General features: G+C 45.6%; 1 protein-coding gene across 1 annotated transcript in view; it reads left to right on the top strand.

Annotated features, from left to right (window-relative positions):
• The window catches only part of CD2AP (CD2 associated protein), an 85,621-nt gene that overhangs the window by 47,286 nt on the left and 17,450 nt on the right, over window positions 1-20,885 (top strand). Inside the window, exons 3-8 of the mRNA XM_054062516.1 lie at window positions 473-626; window positions 7,017-7,117; window positions 11,007-11,127; window positions 12,270-12,454; window positions 15,978-16,086; window positions 20,450-20,541. Coding sequence (XP_053918491.1) covers window positions 473-626; window positions 7,017-7,117; window positions 11,007-11,127; window positions 12,270-12,454; window positions 15,978-16,086; window positions 20,450-20,541 — 762 coding nt within the window. The remainder of the gene's footprint in view (window positions 1-472; window positions 627-7,016; window positions 7,118-11,006; window positions 11,128-12,269; window positions 12,455-15,977; window positions 16,087-20,449; window positions 20,542-20,885) is intronic.

Genomic DNA, 20,885 nt, shown 5'->3' with positions numbered 1-20,885 from the left:
TTTCCAGTTGTCTTTCAGCAGTGCGATTGAATCTTGCCTGTAGCCAACCTTGGAGCTTTCTGAGGCAGACACGATCACCTAATACAGCTTTATACACTGAAATCTTTTGTTTAGTGCCCTCCCCTATGGGGCTGTCGTTGAAGGGATGGACAAATATGAGCTGTGACTTGTAAGATGGAACTTGTGGGCTCAAAGCTGCTTTGCTTGGGTTTGGACTGGATCGTTAAAATACTGCCCCTCTTTCTCAGCACATCAGCTTGCCTGTTTACTACCATAATTGTATGGAAGGGTTGAAGTTTCTCAAGACCTTTAGCATGTTTAGGTGCAGGATGCCATGGGTTTTGGGTGTCGTCATTACACAGCAGCTGATAAGTACCTGAAATCTGTTAGTTTATGGAGCTACTGTCTAAAAAACTGCTGTCCTCTTGGGTAATTTAAATGGCCTCTCAGTCTTTTAAATCTCTTGTTTCAGGAAGTTAAGAAGGATGTAGAGCCGAAGGATGATGCCGTACCAGTCAGGAGGGAGAAATCTGGCAATGTAGCCAGCCTTGTGCAGCGTATGAGCAGCTATGGGCTCCCAGCAGGAGGATTTCAGCCTCATCCCCCATCCAAAACCTTCAAGAAGAGTATGTAGTCTTTCCAATTCCTTCCATTGCATAAACTGCTGATGTGCATTTTTTTAATAAACATGAATTATTTAATGTCTGACTTAGTTTCAAGGTTGTATGGAAAACTAGAGACCTAGGAAAAACTGATTCTAAGCTAAATTTTGCTACTGGATGCTTATGTTGTTCTTAGCAGCAGCAATAGCCTTGAGAAGAGGAGGCTGAGGGGAGACGTTACTGCTCTCTACAATGACCTGAAAGGAGGTTGTAGAGAGGAGAAAGCTGGTCTCTTCTCCCGAGTGACAGGGGACAGGACAAGGGGAATGGACTCAAGCTCTGCCAGGGGAGAGTCAGGCTGGACATCAGAAAAAAAATGTTTACAGAAGGGTTCATCGGGCCTGTCAGAGGCTGCCCAGCGAGCGGGGGGAGTCCCCATCCCTGGAGGGGTTTAAAGGACAGGTAGATGGGGTGCTCAGGGACGCGGTTCAGTGATTGATAGGAATGGTTGGTCTCGATGATCCTAGCAATCTTTTCCAACCTAGAGATTCTATGATTCTATGAATAGGGGTAAATTTTCCTGGGAACAGGTTTTAGACCCCTCCCGGATTCCAGAGAGTCGCTCTCTAACCTCATTTGAGCTTTGCTTGTGTTGTCAGGTACCTGAATGAGAACTGCAGGCTTTCTGTGGTCATTCCTTCTAAACATTAACTTTTTGCTCCAAATTCAGGGCTTTCTGACAAAGAAAGACTATTTCAGGTTCCTTTTGTTTGGTAGGCTCGCTTCTTACCTGAAACAAGGTGGAGTTGGTGGTGTCTAAGAAAAAGCAGTGGCCTTCCTTTGACTGTAACTGCTGCCCCAGGACGGTCGGGCGTGCAGACTTGGTGCCTCCATACCTGTGGCTTTGTTGTTTTAATGCCAATGTTTAAATCAAGGTGACAAAAACCTAGAGCAGAAAACTCATCGTTCCGTGCCTCCAGAAAATGGCCTTATGATTTGTAGTGGGACACTTTAGTCTTCCAAGAGATGCTGCTGTAAATTACTCTGGCTTCCTCTCTCTTATAAGACATTGCAGGCTTTTCTGGTTCAGGCTTGCTTTTTTAAAAGAAAGAATTCAGAACTTACTGTTTCTGGTATGTTTATCCTTTGAGGTTTTGCCCATAAAAGGAGAAGAGCCTCTTGTTGTCTTTTAAAGCCTTGAAACAGGACTGTCAGACTTATAAATTTATTGAAAGCTTCTAGGCAACTAAGGATGTTACCTTCAGAATTAATTTTTTTTAGTGAATCTGATCCATTTCTGTGTGTTGACAACAGCCCAGATGTGCAGACTTTTGAAAATCCAGCCTAGAAAATTAATGCTGTTCCTAGATTAATGCAGCCAGGGTCTGAAAGGGGATCATAGCGTCATAGAATGGTTTGGATTGGAAGGGACCTTAAAGATCATCCATTTCCAACCCCAATGCTTCTATAAGGTCTTCCCAGAGCCTTTTCTTCTCCAGGCTGAACAACCCCAGCTCTCTCAGCCTGTCCTCAGAACAGAGGTTCTCCAGCCCTCGCATCATCTTCTTTGCCTCCTCTGGACCTCTTCCAACAGTTCCATATCCTTCTCATGTTGAGGATTCCAGAACTGGGCACAGGACTCCAGCTGGGGTTTTACCAGAGCAGAGTAGAGGGCAGCATCCCCTCCCTCACCCTGCTGGCTGCGCTGGTTTGGGTGCAGCCCTGGGTATGACCCTTGATGGATCTTTCCAACTCAAGATAATCTGTGGTTCTAAGAATGTGATCAGATGTCAGTTCTGGTGTTGGCTACTTATTCTGGTCTCCCTGACCCTGGAATGATCCCACATTCAACGTGTCTGATCCTCATGCTAGTGGCTGTGTGGCCATGGCCAGGGTAGTAGGTACAGCTTGCTCTCAAACTCTGCAGTGCTCTGACTGGTCTCTTTCTCCTAGAAGAAAATGATGTTCAAACACCTTCCTTTAGGCACACAACTGCTTACTTGGTGTGACAACAATCTCTGCATTTCCATTTTGCTTGCTGTTCCCTCTTTCCTGAAAGACTGTTTAAACAGCTCCTACAAGATGCTCTTTGCCTGGACAATAACTCACTCCCTTGAAAAGTTTTCCAGCATTTAGTCTGCTTTCCATTTTTGAATCACAGTGTGACCTGAGTGGGAAGGGACCCATAAGGATCATCCAGTCCAACTCCTGTTCCTGCACAGGACACCCCAACATTCACACTGTGGGGCTGAGAGCTATGTCCAAATGCTTCTGGAATAATGTCAGGCTGGGCACCGTGATTGCTTCCCTGGGAGCTGTTCCAGGGCTTCACCACCCTCTGGGGGAAGAACCTTCTCCTGGTGTCCAACCCAACCCTCCCCTGGCATCTTCCTGCCATTCCCGCGGGTCCTGCTCCTCCTCTTCCCCTTGTAAGGAAGCAGAGAACTGCGATGAGGTCCTGCCTCAGCCTCCTCCAGGCTGAACCAAGTGACTTCAGCCGCTCCTTTTGTAATTTCCTTCACCACCTTTGTGGCTTCCTCTGGACACTCTCCAGTAGCTCTAGATCCTTTCTATACTGCGGTGCCCAGAACTGCACTCAGACTTGATGTGGGGCTGCACTGGTAAGGAGCAGAGCGGGACAATCCCCTCCCTCGTCTGCCTGGTGATGCCTTGCTTGATGTACCCCAGGACTCAGTTGCCCTCTTGGCTGCCAGGACATTGCTGGTTCACGTTCAACTTGCTGTTCTGGTTCATAACCTGGTAAAATGAGGTTTACAACATTAAAAGCAAAGTTAAATTTCTTTAATACCAAGTTTCCAATGTGTGGTGAGGTAGGTTGTGTCTTCCTGGGAAGTCGCTTTTGTTGTTCACCTGTGCAGCTCTCTCTGATCTCAGGTATTTTATATAGTAGGAGGTGTCCCTGCCCATGGCAGGGGACTGGAACTGGATTGGCTTTAAGGTCCCTTCCAACCCAAACCATTCTATGATTGTATATCAGGTCGGCAGTAAATTGCAGGCGTTATTCCTGTTGGTGAGATGGCTGCCTTTATTCAGGACAAGGGAAATAAAGGAGATGTGCAAAATTATGGCAACAAAGCGCTAAATTTGGTTTATCCTCTACAAAACAAATACAAGCTGAAGCCACACAAGTTGTTTTGGAAACAGGCTGAATTGCCAGTGGTGCTGCCGGTCCGGCAGTACCATATGAAGCTGGCGTGTTGTTTTCTAAGCAGATCGGTGTTAGCTTCCTGGGTTAATCTGGGGATTTTCCAGCTGGAAGGCAGACCTTCCTAAAGTGGGTATCACTGAGAACAGACCCCGGGTGAGAGAGGGGGCTGGATGTGTAACGCATCTGTGGGTTTGCTTTCTCCTGCTCTGTTCCCCATTTAGATAGAATTGCAATATGAAAAGGAATGCTGGGATCAGGTTTATACCAAATGGCTATGACTCTTTAATTTGCCTTTTTTTTGGTATCAGTTAATCTTGTACAAGGGAGAAGCCCTAAAAGCGCTGTAGGGGGTAGTAAAGGCCAGTGAACCGTTTATTGTAATTACTGTTAACCTAACAATCCCTCTTGGCTGATGGATGCGTTTCAGTGGAGTTAAAAAAAGGGCGGGCGGGCAATTACACGTTATTAAAATAACCCATAGATCTTTTTGCATTTTTGGCTTATTTATTTCCTGCCCCTTTTAAGCTCTTCAGGGCACAGGCAGTAGAGCAGCATGTAGAAAGTTCTTGCTTTGGTGAGCCCTCTCAGAAATTGTAGATGCTGAATGTGACTTGGCTGCCTGGTGTGTTTTGTGCTGAGGCTGCTGGGATTGCTGTCTTCTGACTATCTGACTTTGGGTTTTTGATGCTGCTCTAATAAGACAAGGGTCAATCTTAGAGGCGGTACCCATGTTTTGAAATGGTTTTACCCAGTTAATCTTCTGATGCAAGCTGGTATTTCATTGAATCATAGAATCACTTGGTTGGAAAAGACCTTTGAGATCATTAAGTCCTACCGTACCTGTCCATTACTAAACAAGACCCCTGAGCACTTCATCTCCCCATTTTTTACACCACTCCAGGATGGGGACTCCACCACCTCCCTGGGCAGCCTCTGACAGGGCCTGAGAACCCTTTCAATGAAGACATTTTTCCTGATGTCCAATCTGAACCTGCTCTGGTGCAACTTGAGGCCATTTCCTCTCATCCCATTGCTGTCACTTGGGAGAAAAGACCAGCGCCCACCTCACTACAACCTCCTTTCAGGCAGTTGTAGATGGTGATGAGATCTCCTCTCAGCCTCCTTTTCTGCAGGCTAAACAATCCCAGGTCCCTCAGCCACTCCTCATAACCCCTTGTTCTCCAGCCCTTCCCCAGCTCCGTTCCCTTCTCTGGATGCGCTCCAGCCCCTCAGTGTCCTTCTTGGTGTGAGAGACCCAAAACTGAACCCAGGAATTGAGGTGCAGCCTCACCAGTGCTGAGTCCAGGGACACAATCCCCTCCCCGCTCCTGCTGGCCATGCTGGTTTTGATCCAGGCCAAGATGCCATTGGCCTTCTTGGCCACCTGGGCCACTGCTGGCCCATGTTCAGCCACTGTTGACCAGCACCCCCAGGTCCTTCTCTTCTGGGCAGCTTTCCAGCCACTCTTCCTCAAGCCTGGAGCTGCACGGGGTTGTTGTGTCCCAACTGCAGGACTCTGCACTTGGCCTTGTTGAACCTCATCCTGTTGGTCTCAGCTCATGGTTCCAGCCTGTCTACGTCCCTCTGCAGAGCCTCCCTGCCCTCCAGCGTATTGGCACTGCTGTCCATCTTAGTGTGATCCACAAAATTCCTGAGGTTACACTCAATCCTCTCATCCAGATCATTGATAAAGACATTGGACAGGACTAGACCTAGCGCTGAACTCCGGGGACACCACTTGTGACAAGCCTCCCACTGGACTGAACTCCATTTACCACCAGTCTTTGGGCCAGCTAGTTTTTAACCCAGCAGAGGGCTCGACTGACCTACACTATGGCAGATCATTTTTAGGAAGGATAAGGAGTATGTGTGGGTTGTAGCTCAAGATGACAGTTCCCTCAAAAGCGCACTGGCTGCTCTGCTTTGGAAAAGGACTGCCTGTTTGGGAGAGAAATGCCTAAACTCTCCAGAGTCAGCAGTAGCATCTCTCCAGGATACGTGCAGAGAAGTTGGACAATTGTAGGCTCACACCTCTCCGGCTTGAGGTGTTGGTGGAAGCGCCTGCAGTGCTCTCCCCTCTTGGGTTGTCGTTTTGTCTTTTTAATGCCCGCAAAGCTTTGATGGTATTTGGGAAACATCCACAGACTGCACTTTATTTTCATGTTGCCTTTGTCACGTGCCACTATTTGAATCTTAAACATTCAGAAAAGGGAATTTTTTTTTGCACTGTCAGATAAAAATGATTTTGGATTTTGAAATATAAGCCAAGCAAACGTTAACATTATCATAGAATCATAGAATGATTTGGGTTGGAAGGGTCCTTAAAGCCCATCCAGTTCCAACTCCCCAAGGGTATCGATGCTTCAGTGCTGTGCAGAACAAAACTTTTGTTTTTTTCCTTTTGGGTTACTTGGAAACTGGAGGCTCAAACTTGCACATTTTCTTCCGAGCAAGTGCTAACATTGCAACTGGCAGCAGGTGTCATTCTTGCACGTTTCAGTCAGGAAATAGCTGGAAAATCATCATACGGGGGATTTATCAGACTCGCTTGTGTCAGCATGTTTTTTATAGCATGTTGGTAATTGTCAGTATAGTGTTTATTTGTTTGTAATTGGAGGTGTGTGAAGCTCCATAGTTTCCAAGCTCTGGGTAGCCTGAAATGACAGAAGCAAACTGGAAAACCAGCAGCAAAAGATGATCCAAGGGCTGGAGCACTTCTGCTATGAGGACAGGCTAAGAGTTGGGGTTATTCAGCCTGGAGAAGGCTCCAGGGAGACCTCTGGACGGCCCTTCCAGCACCTGAAGGGGCTACAAGAAAGCTGGAGAGGGGCTTTCTACAAAGGCATAGAATAATAGGACGAGGGGGAATGGCTTTAAATTGGAAAGGGGAAGATTTAGATTATGCATTAGGAAGAAATCCCTCATGCTGAGGATGGTGAGGCCCTGGCCCAGGTTGCCCAGGGAAGCTGTGGCTGCCCCATCTCTGGAGGTGTCCAAGGCCAGGTTGGATGGGGCTTGGAGCAGCCTGGGCCAGTGGGAGGTGTCCCTGCCCATGGCAGGGGTGGGACTGGATGGGCTTTGAGGTCCCTTCCAACCCAAACCATTCCGTGATTGTATGAAAAGCTATGCAGCTTTTTGGGATGCTTTATGGGTGTTCTGGTCAGATTTATCCTCAGGAGTTGAGTGTATGGTAAACAAGTTTTCCTTTGCAAGCTTTCTTATTTTTGCCATTTCCCTTGAGCCAGGGTCCAAGAAGAGGCAGTGCAAAGTGCTTTTCGAATACATCCCGCAGAACGAGGATGAGCTGGAACTCAAGCTGGGGGATGTGATCGACATCAATGAAGAGGTAAACTCTTTTACAGAGCTGCTCAGCTCTTTATGTGGCCAAAAGTCAAGCTAGTTTTTTTTTGCCTGATTACTTGAATTGCAAGGATGTTGGAAAAATAGCATGGGGAGTAGAGTTTCTGAAGCTAAAGTTAGCAGTTTAGGAGTTCTTTCTTTCAGCATCTAATCCTAAATCAATGAATGCTAGATGTTTAGGGGAAAGATTTAATCATCACAGCAATAAATTTTGATTAGCTATATGGATTAGTTTTTTTTAAAAGACTTTCCCAATTTTTTGGCTCTATCTGTGACCTTCACTTTTAGCACGCCTGTGCTAAAGGTGTTTGACCAGTTGCATTTAAGTTGCCATATTCTAACTTGGTTTAGGTGAAAAATGTTATTTGACCCAATTTTCTAGTTTTGTGCTTTCTTGTGAAGTCATTAAAGCTTTGAACTAATAATAACGGTATTCAGTACAGAAAACCGTACCTCTAGTCTGTTTTTTCAACCCACTCGCACAAAAATGCTGAATGGTTAAATGCACTGAGCAACATGGTGTTATTTCTGTTGCATTTGTTTTCCACTGGGTAAGGAATATAAAGACCTGTCTTGATGTTCAGGACATGATGGCAATTGGCTATCTGACAGGGACTTTAGGCGTAAGGTCTTCTTTTCTTCTCCTACCAAGGTGCTTCCTTGATCTCTGTTCTGTTCAATAGCCACTTGTATTGTGGGAAGCTTGAGTATGTGGGAGTGTCTCTTGCAAGAGCTGAATCTGTCAGGGAAGCTGCGGAAAAGACCTGAGCAGTCATGGAAGGAATCTTTTTGGTAGAAGGTGGAAAACTTCTGCGTGATGTGCTCTGACCTTCACTGATGCCATCCCTTCTTATTACCTCCCTGACAGTTGAAGGAAGAAGATTGAACCTTTCTTTCTAGTCACCTGTCTTGTGCTTTTTAAGGAGCATTTGAGTCTGTTTTATCAGAAAATCAGAGAATGACCTGAGTTGGAAGGGACCCACAAGGCTCACCAGTCCAACTCCTGTCCCTGCACAGGACACCCCAACATTCACCCCATGGGGCTGAGGGCATTGGACAAATGCTTCTGGAATATTGTCAGGCTGTGACTGCTTCCCTGGGAGCTGTTCCAGGGCTCCACCACCCTCTGGGGGAAGAACCTTTTTGTCATGTCCAGGTTAACCCTCCCCTGGCATCTTCCTGCCATCCCCTCGGGTCCTGCCCTTGGTCACCAGAGAGAAGAGCTCAGCGCCTGCTCCTCCTCCTCCCCTTGGGAGGAAGCAGTGACCTGCGATGAGGTCTGCTCCAGTCTCCTGTCTTACAGGCTGAACAGACCAAGTTCACATGCATGACCTCTTTTGAAGAGAGTGCTAGCTCTCCAGGATGCCAGCAATTGCCAGGAAGGACTTTTCCATTCTCCTAACAGGGAAAAAGTTATGCATTTAGTTGCATTTGCACTAACTCCTTCTAGAATTTTTTCTCTTGGAATAAACAGAGGAAGTGACTTGTAAAACCTGCTCACTAAAATCGTAGTTTCATAAATACCGTTGTGTGTGGGTGTTTTTAAAAGGTAACCACCAGTTTAATCTGTGGGTAGTGACTGTCGAGACTGTGAGTGGTCCGACATAGGCATTTACAAGGCAGAGCGTGTGCGGCAAAATGTGGAAGCTGCTGGTTTGGGTTGCGTTGTTAAAATCTGGAATTATTCAGGGTGGGGTGTTAAGTGTGGTGGGTCAGAGGTGAAAAAGTAGTCAAACAGGAAAAAAAAACCCAACAAAGCCAAGTGCAAGGTCCTACACCTGGGTCAGGGCAATTCTCAGTTTACAGGCTGAGGGATGATATGATTGAGAGCAGCCCTGAGGAGAAGGGTTTGGGGTGCTGGTTGAGGAGAAGCTCAACATGAGCTGGCAACGTGCGCTCACAGACCAGAAACCAACCACGTCCTGGGCTGCATCAAAATAAGTGTGGCCAGCAGGGAGGGAGGGGATTCTCTCCCTCTGCTCTGCTATCACGAGACCCCACCTGGAGTCTTGTGTCCAGTTCTGTAATCCTCAACCTAAGAAGGATATGGAACTATTGGAACAGCTCCAGAGGAGGCAACGAAGATGATGCCAGGGCTGGAGCACCTCTGCTCTGAGGACAGACAGAGAGTTGGGGTTATTCAGCCTGGAGAAGGCTGCAAGGAGAACTTAGAGCAGCTTCCTGTGCTGAAAGGAGCTCCAGGAAAGCTGGGGAGGGGCTTTTTCCAAGGGCCTGGAGTGATGGGACAAGGGGCAATGGCTTTAAATTGGAAGGGAGAAGATTTAGATTTCAGGAAGAAATTCTTCCCGCTGAGGGTGGTGAGGCCCTGGCCCAGGTTGCCCAGGGAAGCTGTGGCTGCCCCATCCCTGGAGGGGTTCCAGGCCAGGTTGGATGGGGCTTGGAGCAGCCTGGGCCAGTGGGAGGTGTCCCTGCCCATGGCAGGGATGGGACTGGATGGGCTTTGAGGTCCTTTCCAACCCAAACCGTTCTATCATTCTGTTAATTGTTTTCATTGATTGGTTACAACTGACATGACTGAAAGTGGAAATCCAAAAGTGATGCAGAGGGGTTCAGAGATTAAGTGTCTAATATTGAAGAGAGCAGACTACAAGGATCAGAAGTAGCTTTTAGTGAAGAAAGCCCTCGTGCTCTGTGCTGGCTGAATCTGCAGGGTTTTTTGTTTGCAGAACATGTGGGCTTTGCATGCAAGAACAAGCACAAAGTTCATGGGGTAACTGTATCATTGCTGTAGAACTTCTGTTTCTCCTTCATCCCTTCCCCCCCCACTCCTCTCAGACACTGGACTAAGTGGCAGATCTATTTTTATAGTGTTGTATTTGTCGTGTTTGCATGCTGTGCTATCAAGCACGGTGTAACCTCACGGTGTAAAGTCATAATCAGATTAGCTAAACTGCTTGCTTCAGCCTTTCCCCTTTCTCCCTTTGTTTAGAAGTCTGAATTTTCATCATCTTTTAGGAATAAATCGGAGTTCCCTTCCAAAAAGAAGTGCTGAGGCGTGTAGCAGAGCTGTAACTCCCTCTTGTGGAAATTGTATCGTGTCATCAGAGTTTGAAATGGAAGATCGAGAGTTATGAAATTGTTCATCTGTGTTGCTAGTGCCCAGAAATGCACAGATGTTCTCCACCAAAGCATGTCAATTTTTTTTACCTCTCTTTTAATGTCAGTTAAAGATGTGTTTTCTGGTTATGTAGTTTGTAAATAATCAGGACTTTTAAAGGCAGCGTGGTGAGGAGGCTCAGGCAAGTGCCGGTCTGTTTAATGTTTTCATCAATTATATTGATAGTGAGGTCGAGGGCACTCTCAGCAAGTTTGCAGGTGACACCAAGCTGAGTGGTGCAGTTTTCATGCCAGAATGACACGATATCATCTCAAGGGACTTGGACAAACTGGAGAAGTGGGGCCGTGTGAACCTCGTGAGGTTCAACAAGGCGAAGTGCAAAGTCCTGCACCTGGATTGGGGCAATCCTCAGTTTCAATACAGGTTGCCCTTTTATTCTGCTCTTCTGAGACCCCACCCGGGGTCCTGTCTCCAGTTCTGGAATCCCCAACGTAAGAAGAATATAGAACTTTTGAGAAAGCTGGTGAACATTCTGCTGCTCTTCTGGATTAACTAGTCTAGGGCAAGTCTTGGTATTTCAGGATCATCACTATAGTGATAGAAGTGATAGTAAATTATTTTCTTGCTGCTCTTTTTGCCTACCGTTTCTGTGTCTTTGGTAGCTTTCTTTAAAGAGAAATCATGGTCATGTGAACTTGCCCAAAATTTTTTGTGGAGTTCTATAAGTGAAGTGTGGATGGAATTGATGGGGATTTCATTTTGCTTTATTGGTAATGTTCTAACTATTTCTCTACAGGTAGAAGAAGGCTGGTGGAGTGGAACACTGAATGGCAAGGCTGGGTTGTTTCCTTCAAATTTTGTGAAAGAATTGGAATTAACAGATGATGGAGAAGCACAGGACTCTCTGGATGACACAGGTGGTTATCCTGTTCTTTGTAAACCCTTAGCAGTCAATGTGGCCTTTCAAGGCCAGGTTGGATGGGGCTTGGAGCAGCCTGGGCCAGTGGGAGGTGTCCCTGCCCATGGCAGGGGGTTGGAAATAGATGGGCTTTGAGATCCCTTCCAACCTGCTGGAAAGAACTTAAGGCTAGAGAGTGGCTAAAATGGGGAGACTATTTGGTTTATAAAAGCTGTCTGTGCTCATACAGCTGTATCCTGGAATTCTGCATGTGAAAATAGTTTGCCCATGAATACTAGTTTGTAGGTTTTAACTAGTTTGACTGTAACTTAAAAAGTGGAAAAGAAAGAAAGAAGGAGGGAGAAAGGGAGGGATGGCAGGGAAGAAAAGAGGGAAGGAAGGAGGGAAGGAAGGAAGACTTAAAAAAATGCCTTGCACCTAACTGAAGTTTTTCTCTGAACTGCATTTTTTTGTGTGAATGAATGTTGTCCCTTAAAACTGAATGTTTAAAAGTGTCTTAAATACTTACGTTATCCAGCAGTGCTTAATCTCAAGCCACTGTATCGGATTTGAATGCTTAACTAATTTAAAGTAGATTTGCAGTGTTACCAAGTTAGAAGTCTATTTAAATGAATTTGCAAGAAACTCTTTTCAGGTATTTTTGATTCTGAGCAATAGGAAAATGTCACTTTTGTGCTTTCCGAGACATCAGTGTACTACTGAAACATTGTTTTTCCCCGTCGCTGTTAAGTTTCATAGGACTGTTTAAGGACCTTTATAGCTTATCCCTTTCAGCAGTGGAGGCTTTTAAATTATGAGCTACAACCACAGCTTCAGAGAACACATAAGAGGTGTTTCATAAACCTAATGGAACACATTGACGTTAACAGACTGTGGAGCGTGAGCAATATCTGAATAGCAAGAAGTACTTAGTGATCTTGTGACTTAGTTGCCAGAGTATTTGATGCGACAGGGGTGTCGTTTCAAGTGGTCTCACGTTAAAGATACAGCTGGAACAAACACGAGGTGTCACAGCTATAGTAGCATTCCTAGAAAAGCTGTTTAACCAGAGCAGTGTACACAGCCCTGTTATTTCCGCTTCTTTCCCCCCAGGAAAGCAAATAAATAACTTCTGGTATTAAAACATTTTCTTTCTTTCAGAGTCTGTTTTCAGTGGTCCTACCTCACCTGTGGCCTCTCCAGGAAATGGGAGTGAACCTGGCTCTGGACCAGCACAGCCAAAGAAAATCCGAGGTATTGGGTTTGGAGATATCTTTAAAGAAGGCTCAGTGAAACTTAAGACAAGATTATCCAGTAATGAATCGGAAGATAAAAAGCAAGATAAGGTTTGTAGTGGTTCATATTGTTATTTTTATATTTCCTGTAAAATAGACGTGGAATCACAGAATCATAGAATAGTTTGGGTTGGAAGGGACCTTAAAGATCATCCAGTTCCCCTCCTGCCATAGGAAGGCAGGACTGGCCCAGGCTGCTCCAAGCCCCATCCAACCTGGCCTTTAACACCTCCAGGGGTGGGGCAACCACAGCTTCCCTGGGCAACCTGGGCCAGGGCCTCCCCACCCTCAACATGAAGAAATTCCTCCTTATGTCTTGTCTAAACCTGCCCCTCCCCAGTTTATCCCCATTGCCCCTTGTGGTATCACTCCAAGCCTTTGTAAAAAGCCCCTCCCCTGCTCTCCTGTAGCCCCTTCAGGTTCTGCGAGGTTGCTCTAAGGTCTTCTCAGAGCCTTCTCTTCTCCAGACTGAACAACTCCAACTCTCTCAGCCTGTCCTCATAGCAGAGGTGCTCCAGTTGGATCATCTTTGTGGCCTCCTGTGGACCTGTTCCAATAGCTCCATATCCTTATTATGCTGAGGATTCCAGAACAGGATACAGGACTCCAGATGAGGTCTCCCAAGAGAGGAATAGAGGGGGACAATTCCTCCCTCTCCTTTCTGGCCATGCTTCTATTGATGCAGCCCAATATATGGTTGGCCTTCTAGGCTGTAAGCACACATTGCCAGCTCATTTTGAGCTTCTCATCCATCAACACCCCCAAGAATCTGAATATGTTGTGTCTTACAGATGCTGAATACACCGGCTGTAATATAATCAGACCATAATCATCTGGGGCAGTGATTTGAAACTGAAGTAGGGTAGATTTAGATTGGGCATAAGGAAGAAGTTCTTTATAACAAGGGAGGTGAGGTACTGGAACAGATTGCACAGAGGAGTTGTGGTTACCCTATTGTAGGACATGTTCATGCTCAGGTTGGATGAGGCTTTGAGCAACCTGATCGAGTAGGAAGTGTCATTCCAATGGCAGGGGGTTGAATTAGGTGATCATTGAAGGTCCTTTCCAACTCAAATCTTTGTATGATTCTATGAAGGCACATGGATTTTTCCTCACTTCTCTCCAGGCTTTGTCTCTTGAAGTAGAAGTCTGTGGTATCACTGCATCTTTGTGTGATTGCTGTTAGACTGAGCGTTTAGGACCTGCTTTAATTTCTTTTCTTGTTGTGAGATTGATCGTTCAAGAGCACGTTTCTCTACTTTCTACTTTGTAAGATGGGAATATGAGGATCCTGTCTAAAATACATTCAGTTAATATGAAGTCTGCTCAGACACTTTGAATTGTGTTATTTGGCTGTCTGTGAACTCTAAACTATGTTAGTTGGCTTACTTAGAAAATTGTTTTAGGCCATTTCTCGGCACGAGGGGAAATGAAGTGAGAAAATAGTTTTGCATGACTTAAGGACAATGAAATAAACAGTTGAGTTTAGCGCTTAATATTCCAATTATGCTTGTTGCCAAAGTCATCCCAAAGGCAGAGGGGACAACAGAGAGCTCTAAGGAGATGATTCTCACGAAGGTCTTGCAGAAACAGATGGCTGCTTTGCCTTTGTGCTCGACTCATTTTTGAGTTAGAGGGAGGAACGATGAAAGGGTGTTCATGGTCTTTAAGCCAGTAAAGAAAAAAAGCTATTATTGGGAATCAGCAGAAAGGGTTTTTTTTTCCTTGGGGTACTCAGAGACTGTTTGACACAGGAAGGCTGAGCACTGATGCATCTGAAGTGCTCAAGAGCATATGTGATCTGGCACAAAAAAAAGAAGGGACTGTGCCTGTAATTGTACTTACTTAACAAATGAAGAATATCAGCTACGATAACCTTCAAAACAGTTCCCTCTTGAGCTGACACACGGCTTGTTTAAAGCAATTTCATAGGTCATTTTCTGAAGTGCTGTTGAGTTTCTCCATCATTTTTGCTTTCACGTCTTCCACCAACAAAAAATGGGTTTCTTTGAGCATTGACTTTATCTTTGGGAAGAAGTAGAAATGGCAGAGGGCCTGGTCTGGTGAATAGGGTGGGCGCTCAAGCGCAGGGATGTTGTTATTGACTGAAAACTGCCTCACAGACAAAGCATTATGGGCTGGCATGTGGTCTTAATGTTAACTCGCTGGTCACTCTTACACGTTTACATTTTCTGACCATGAGTAAGAAAATGTCTTTGTAAACTCACGTCCACTCGTACTGAGTGAAGTGATTGAGTTGAACCTTGTCTCACTGTGACAGGTTAGAACGTGTTCTATAACCATCTCTTTGTCTCTCCCCTCCTACCTTTGGTTCCTGAGAATGAGATAGGAGATGATATTCCAGGAGATAATGAGGTAGGAGACGATGTTCCAGGAGACAGTGAGATAGGTTTCAGCTGGTCCCAGCATCCTGTCTGTGCGCTATTTATTCCCCGTCTACCTAAACTTCCTCTTGCTCTTATAATTGCGTCTCATTTTGGAAGGGGGAAATACAGAGAACTATTTTCATGTTGGACTTGCTTAGTCTCATAGGCGGGTTATTTTAGTGCTTCCTTCATATAACATTCTGGAGGGAGTTAAATTGCATACGTACTCCAAGAACATCCCAAGTGACCGTGGCTTCCCCTGTGGTGTGTGTTGGAGGTACCAAACACCAGCCCACAGGCATCACGTGGTTTTAAGGAGAGTAAATGTGGTTTCCTTGACAGTAGAAACTCTGCAGAGTTTAACTGTAAGTGAAAATGAACAGAGTAGCTAAAGGCAATGGGATGTTTCACGTCGTTGTTAGGGCTGCTAAGGTGAGTACTGACTGTAAGATCACATTCTGTGCTTGTGGCTCCTAGGGCTGTGAAGAAGTGAATGCAGCTGAAGCTGTCTGAATCTTCCTGGCAGCTCAGTAAATCTCCTGAGGGATAGAAAAATATTGGAACAATTATTTCTGTTAGATCTTAACTCTGAAACTTGTTACCGGTTGCGATGCCTTTGTGGGTTTTTTGGTTCAGGAGAAATCTCTAGTGGCATTTATCTGTTCTGGTTCTGTTCCGTGCAAATCACTTAAGAGTGAAGGGAAGCTGTGACAAGCTTTCATGGGCTCTAACGTTTGTCTGAGTAGTCAAAACCTGATTGTCTCTTCTGCCAAGCCGGTGCATGGCTACTGAATATTCCAGTGCAATGTAAGTATGGTCAGCAAGTTCTCTCAGCTGAGCTGTTAAATGACTGCTCTGTTCTGCACTGCAGGAGGCAATTTGCAAGATAATGGAACAGTAACACTTAGAACTGCTGAAATATGATTGCAGAAGTGTAGCTGTCAACGTCCTGGCATTGGCCTCAGTTTGAAAGCTGTGCTGTGTCTTTAGTTGGTAGACAAACTTCTAATTGCAGTGGCTGGAATGGAGAAATACAGTAAGTTAAATACTTAATGGGAAAGCTCTTTGAATCTCTTTGAGATGGCCATTCTCATCATCTTAACTAATGAAAACCTGAGGATGTTCTGTAGCCTGAGCAAAAGGAAAACTCCATTTTTGTTAACGAAGTTTTTTTTTCATTCCTACAGCCATCACCCAACCATCTGCCTGGGACAAAGCTCATTCATTTCCCCAGTACAACAAAAACTGAAAACTCATCAGAAGTAATAAAATCAGAAGCTGAAAGTAAACCAAAAGGTAAGGCTGGTGGAAGTCTACGTGTATTACTTGCTAGTCCTCTGTAGAGAAGTGTTTGGTTGTCAAATTATTTTGTGTATACTGTGATTTTGTGCAGTGTTCTGTACCTTTGAGGAGTTCTGCAAAGGCAAAAGGGTCTGAAGGAGTTTTTGCTTGCATTTCTGTGGGAAATTAATCAAAAACATTTCTAGGGAACAAAATAAGGCTAGGGTATGTAGTTTTTATTGCATCAGCCCCATCTATTAATTTGCTATGCTGACATCCTCAACCCAACTGACTTGCTGCCTGGTGTTTAGTGTTCAGCTGTGATGCTGGAAATCTGCTGCTATGGAGCAATCCCCTAACTCTGGTTCTGTCCCCTACCTCTAAAAGTGACTGTCCAGGCTCAGGATTTCCTGTGGCATTGCCGCTATACTGCCAGAACTGCATGCTAAGTTTCTTGGATCAGAAAGTGGTGCTTATGTTCTAGACAGCCCAGTTACACTGTGGTTCTGTTTATAGAATCATAGAATGCTTTGAGTTGGAAGGGACCTTAAAGATCATCTAATTCCAACCCCCTGCCACGGGCAGGGATGCCTCCTACCAGACCAGGCTGCTCCAAGCCCCATCCAACCTGGCCTGGAACACCTCAAGGAACGAGGCATCCACAGCTTCCCTGGGCAAGCTGTTCTGGTATCTCACCACTCTCATCGTGAAGAAATTCTTCCTAATATCTAGTATAAATCTGCCCCTCTCCAGTTTATACCTGTTCCTCCTTGTCCTATCCCCACAAGCTTTTATGAATAGTCCCTCTCCAGCTTTCCTGTAGCCCCTTCAGGTACTGGAAGGTCACTGTAAGATCTCCCCAGAGCCTTCTCTTCTCCAGGCTGAACAACCCCAACTCTCTCAGCCTGTCCTCGTATGGAAGGTGCTCCACCCCTCTGATCACCTTTGTAGCCTCCTCTGGACCCGTTCCAACAGCTCCATATCCTCCTTATGTTGTGGATTCCAGAACTGTACACAGTATTCCAGATGAGATCTCATAAGAGAACTTCTCCAGGCTGAACAATCTCAACTCTCTCAGCCTGTCCTCATAGAAGAGGTGCTCCAGCCCTCAAATCATCTTTGTAGCCCTTTATAACCACTTCTTTTTTATTTTTTAAGCCAGCTCAAAACATCTTGTGGGAGTGCCAACCCCATGTAAAACTTAATTTCAACTGTGTGATGTGTAGATAGCTCATTTCCTCCAATTCCAGAGCAGACACTTCTTTTCACTTCTATATTGTAATTTGAAGTATATTTTTGTTTTATGCTATGATACTTTTATTTTGGTGGAAGTGGCTTGTCTTTTGTGGAATGCGTAAGCTGCAGAAATAAGGAAACTGCAAGAAACAATTGTCTTTTTACCTGTGTTCAGGAGTTGTGCAATCTTGCACACCAGGGCACTTGAAATGGCAGGTTTGTTAGTCAGATCCCCTTTTTATTGGGAGCTTTAGCAGTGTAGAGGGGACCTGTGCCGGTTTAGCTGTATTGTGGCTTTGAATTGGAGAGCTATAAATAGTATGGCCAAGTTTAGAAACACCTGATTACTGTCAAGAAGTGTTTGATGTAATGGATTGGGAGTAGTTGATACTTAAGTATTGACACTGAAAAGCATAGAATGATTAGGGGTGGAAAAGACCTCTAAGTTCAACCATCAGCCCAACACCTGCCTGCTTATTAAACCATGTTTACATTCTTTTTGAACACCTCCAGGGATGGTGACCCAACCATTGCTCTGAGCAGCCACTTCCAGTGCTTCACCACTCTTTCAGGAAAGAAATATTTACTGATATCCAACCCAAACCTCTCCTGGCACAACTTGAAGCCATTTCCTTTCTTCCTATCCTTTATTACTTGGGAGAAGAGACCAGCACTCACCTTGCTACAACCTCCTTTCAGGCAGTTGTAGACAGTGAGGGGGTCTCCCCTCAGCCTCCTTCTCTCCAGGCTAAACAGCCCCAGGTCCCTCAGCTGCTCCCCATAACCCCTGTTCTCCAGCCCCTTCCCCAGCTCCGTTCCCTCCTCTGGACGCACTCCAGCCCCTCAATGTCCTTCTTGGAGTGAGGGGCCCAAAACTGAACACAGAACTCGAGATGCAGCCTCGCTGTTTGATAGAAGTTGATGCTTGCTTGCAACTTTGAAATCTTTACTAAACTTCAAAATATAGTCTAGTCGTTGGTTTTGAACCTTCCCGCTGCTATTGCTGTAAGCAAACCAATGTGTAGTTTGTGAGTATCACCATGAACTCTGACTTGTCTAAAACTTTGCATAAAAATTAACCAAAATCTGCCTAAAATAATCTGAACATTCAGTCCTGAACACTCAGACCATTCAGTATATAGCTCTCTTCATAATTTCGTAGAATGGTTCACATTGGAAGGCACCTTAAAGCACATCCAGTTCCACCCTCTGCCATGGGCAGAGACACCTCCCAGTGGACCATCACTCATCCTATCACTCCATGCCCTTGGAAAAAGTCCCTCTCCAGTTTTCTTGTAACCTCTTCCGGTACTGGAGGGCCGCTCTCAGGTCTCCTCGTATGCAGTTTCAGCTGTCTCTCATGATAAAAGCACAGAAGATGGACTGATCTGGTAGCTATGTGGAGTGTCTGCTCCTCAGAGAGACAAACGCATCAGAGAGGAACTTAAATCTGGCGCTAACAGATGATGTAAGATAACATCTGTAGATAATACCTATAGACGCCACTGAAGAGCATCTTCCAGCTTTAGAAGCTCAATTTTCTTCCTTGGTGTTTGTATTTTAATATAGACCCTATTATGGTTTATGTTCATTATCCTCAGGTTTGAGAGGGTGAGTTTAAAATAAACTGTCCTCAATACGTTAGCAAATAAACTGAGGTCTCTCCAGTGTTTAGACTAGTGTGGCTTATTTTGCGGTGTGGCTCTGCTATTTCTGGAAGCGTGTTCCGGCCTCTGGAACAAGAATGTAAAAATATTTTGTTTAAAAAATAAAATAATCACAATTTGACTCCTCTTTACCCCCATTACCTTCAAATACATCATCTGTGAGTGCTGCTACTGTGTTCTTTGCCCCGAGTCTCTGGAAAAGATTCAATTTTAAATAACTTCTATTAAAAATATTCACTCAAATTGAATGTTTTGTAAATACTATCTTAGACTTAAATACTGAGAAGTTAAACTGAGCTCTTTTTTCATCTTGAATGAATATCAGGCTCACAAAATAAGATGCTGAAGCAGCAAAGTGACTGCACTCTTACTGTCCGTGGTTGGGTTTCTCGGGTGGTGCCGATTGCTGGGGTTGGCAGCCTGGCACGCGCAAGGACCTTGGAGGGTGTAGGGTGCAGAGCTCCCTGTCTCCAGCCTTCCTGGCAGCTGTAGCAGAGGGAAGGGTTCCCTATCTGGCACAGTTTTCTCTCTATTGTGCAATTTGGTGTGGCGAGAAGGGAAGAAGTGCTTGGAGGAGAAGGAGAGAAGAGAAAGGCTGTGTAGTTCAGCTGTACTGGCCAAATCCCCAGGCAGTAAGGAGATGCACGTGTGTTTACAGAATCGAGACACAGAATCTTAGAATGGTTTGGATTCGAAGGGACCTTAAAGCCCATCCAGTCCCACCCCCTGCCATGGGCAGGGACACCTCCCACTGGCCCAGGCTGCTCCAAGCCCCATCCAACCTGGCCTGGAACCCCTCCAGGGATGGGGCAGCCACAGCTTCCCTGGGTGACCTGGGCCAGGGCCTCCCTGCCCTCAGTGTGAAGAATTTCTTCTTAATGTCTAGTGTAAATCTTCCCCCTTCCAGTTTAAAGCCATTCTCCCAACTCCTATCGCTCCATGGCCTTGGAAAAAGTCCCTCCCCAGCTTTCCTGGAGCCCCTTCAGTTACTGGAAGCTGTTCCAAGGTCTCCCGGGAGCCTTTTCCTCTCCAGGCTGAACAGCCCCAATTCTCTCAGCCTGTCCTCATAGCAGAGGTAAAACCCTATAACCAACCCAACCCTCCTCTGGCATATTCCTGCCATTCCCTGGGGTCCTGTCTGTGGTCACCAGAGAGAAGAGCTCAGCGCCTGCTCCTCCTCCTCCCCTTGGGAGGAAGCAGTGAACAGCGCTGAGGTCCCTCCTCAGTCTCCTCCAGGCTGAACCAAGCGAGTAACTTCGGCTGCTCCTCGTACAGCTTCCCCTCTACACCCTTCCCCAACTTTGTGGCCCTTTGTCTTGTGAGATGTGAGCACTTGTAAAGCCATCTCAGAGGGCTGGTCCAGAAGGGAACTGTGATAATCTGAGTTCTCCTTTTGGACGGCACAAATGAGCTGGTGTTGTGTACGTTACTGCCCCTGCTATGCAAATGGAATTAATTGTCCTGCTTTGTTTCAGCCAAGGAATATTGCAGGACAGTATTTTCCTATGAAGGCTCAAATGATGAACTCAGCTTTAAAGAAGGCGAGATCATTCAAATACTCAGTAAGGTAAGATGTTCGGTCTGCTGTGACCATTCATAGCGCTTTTGTGGACTTTGTAGGGGTGGGTGATGTGTAAAATATGAAAGTGGGAGAGTCTGTTGCAGCGGATGTTCCTGCAGACTCATTTAGCTCATGTAAGGGCCAACTCTTTGCCCCAGCACTCGCTGGGGATGCAGAAGTCCTTAGAGATCTGTCCAGAGTGGGACGTTATCTTGGATTCTGTGATTCCTCGAAGGCCAGTCAGATCAATATATGCTCAGTACTAAAAGCATTTTCGGTGAGGAGGTGGAAAAGCTTTGCAAACAGCCATTTAACCCTCAGAACTGCTTTTTCTCTGGTGATGTATCATG

Source organism: Cuculus canorus, chromosome 3, assembly GCF_017976375.1.
Source record: "Cuculus canorus isolate bCucCan1 chromosome 3, bCucCan1.pri, whole genome shotgun sequence".
Taxonomy (NCBI): domain Eukaryota; kingdom Metazoa; phylum Chordata; class Aves; order Cuculiformes; family Cuculidae; genus Cuculus; species Cuculus canorus.
Note: the sequence above shows the minus strand (reverse complement) of the source record. Positions and strands in the feature narration are given on the sequence as shown.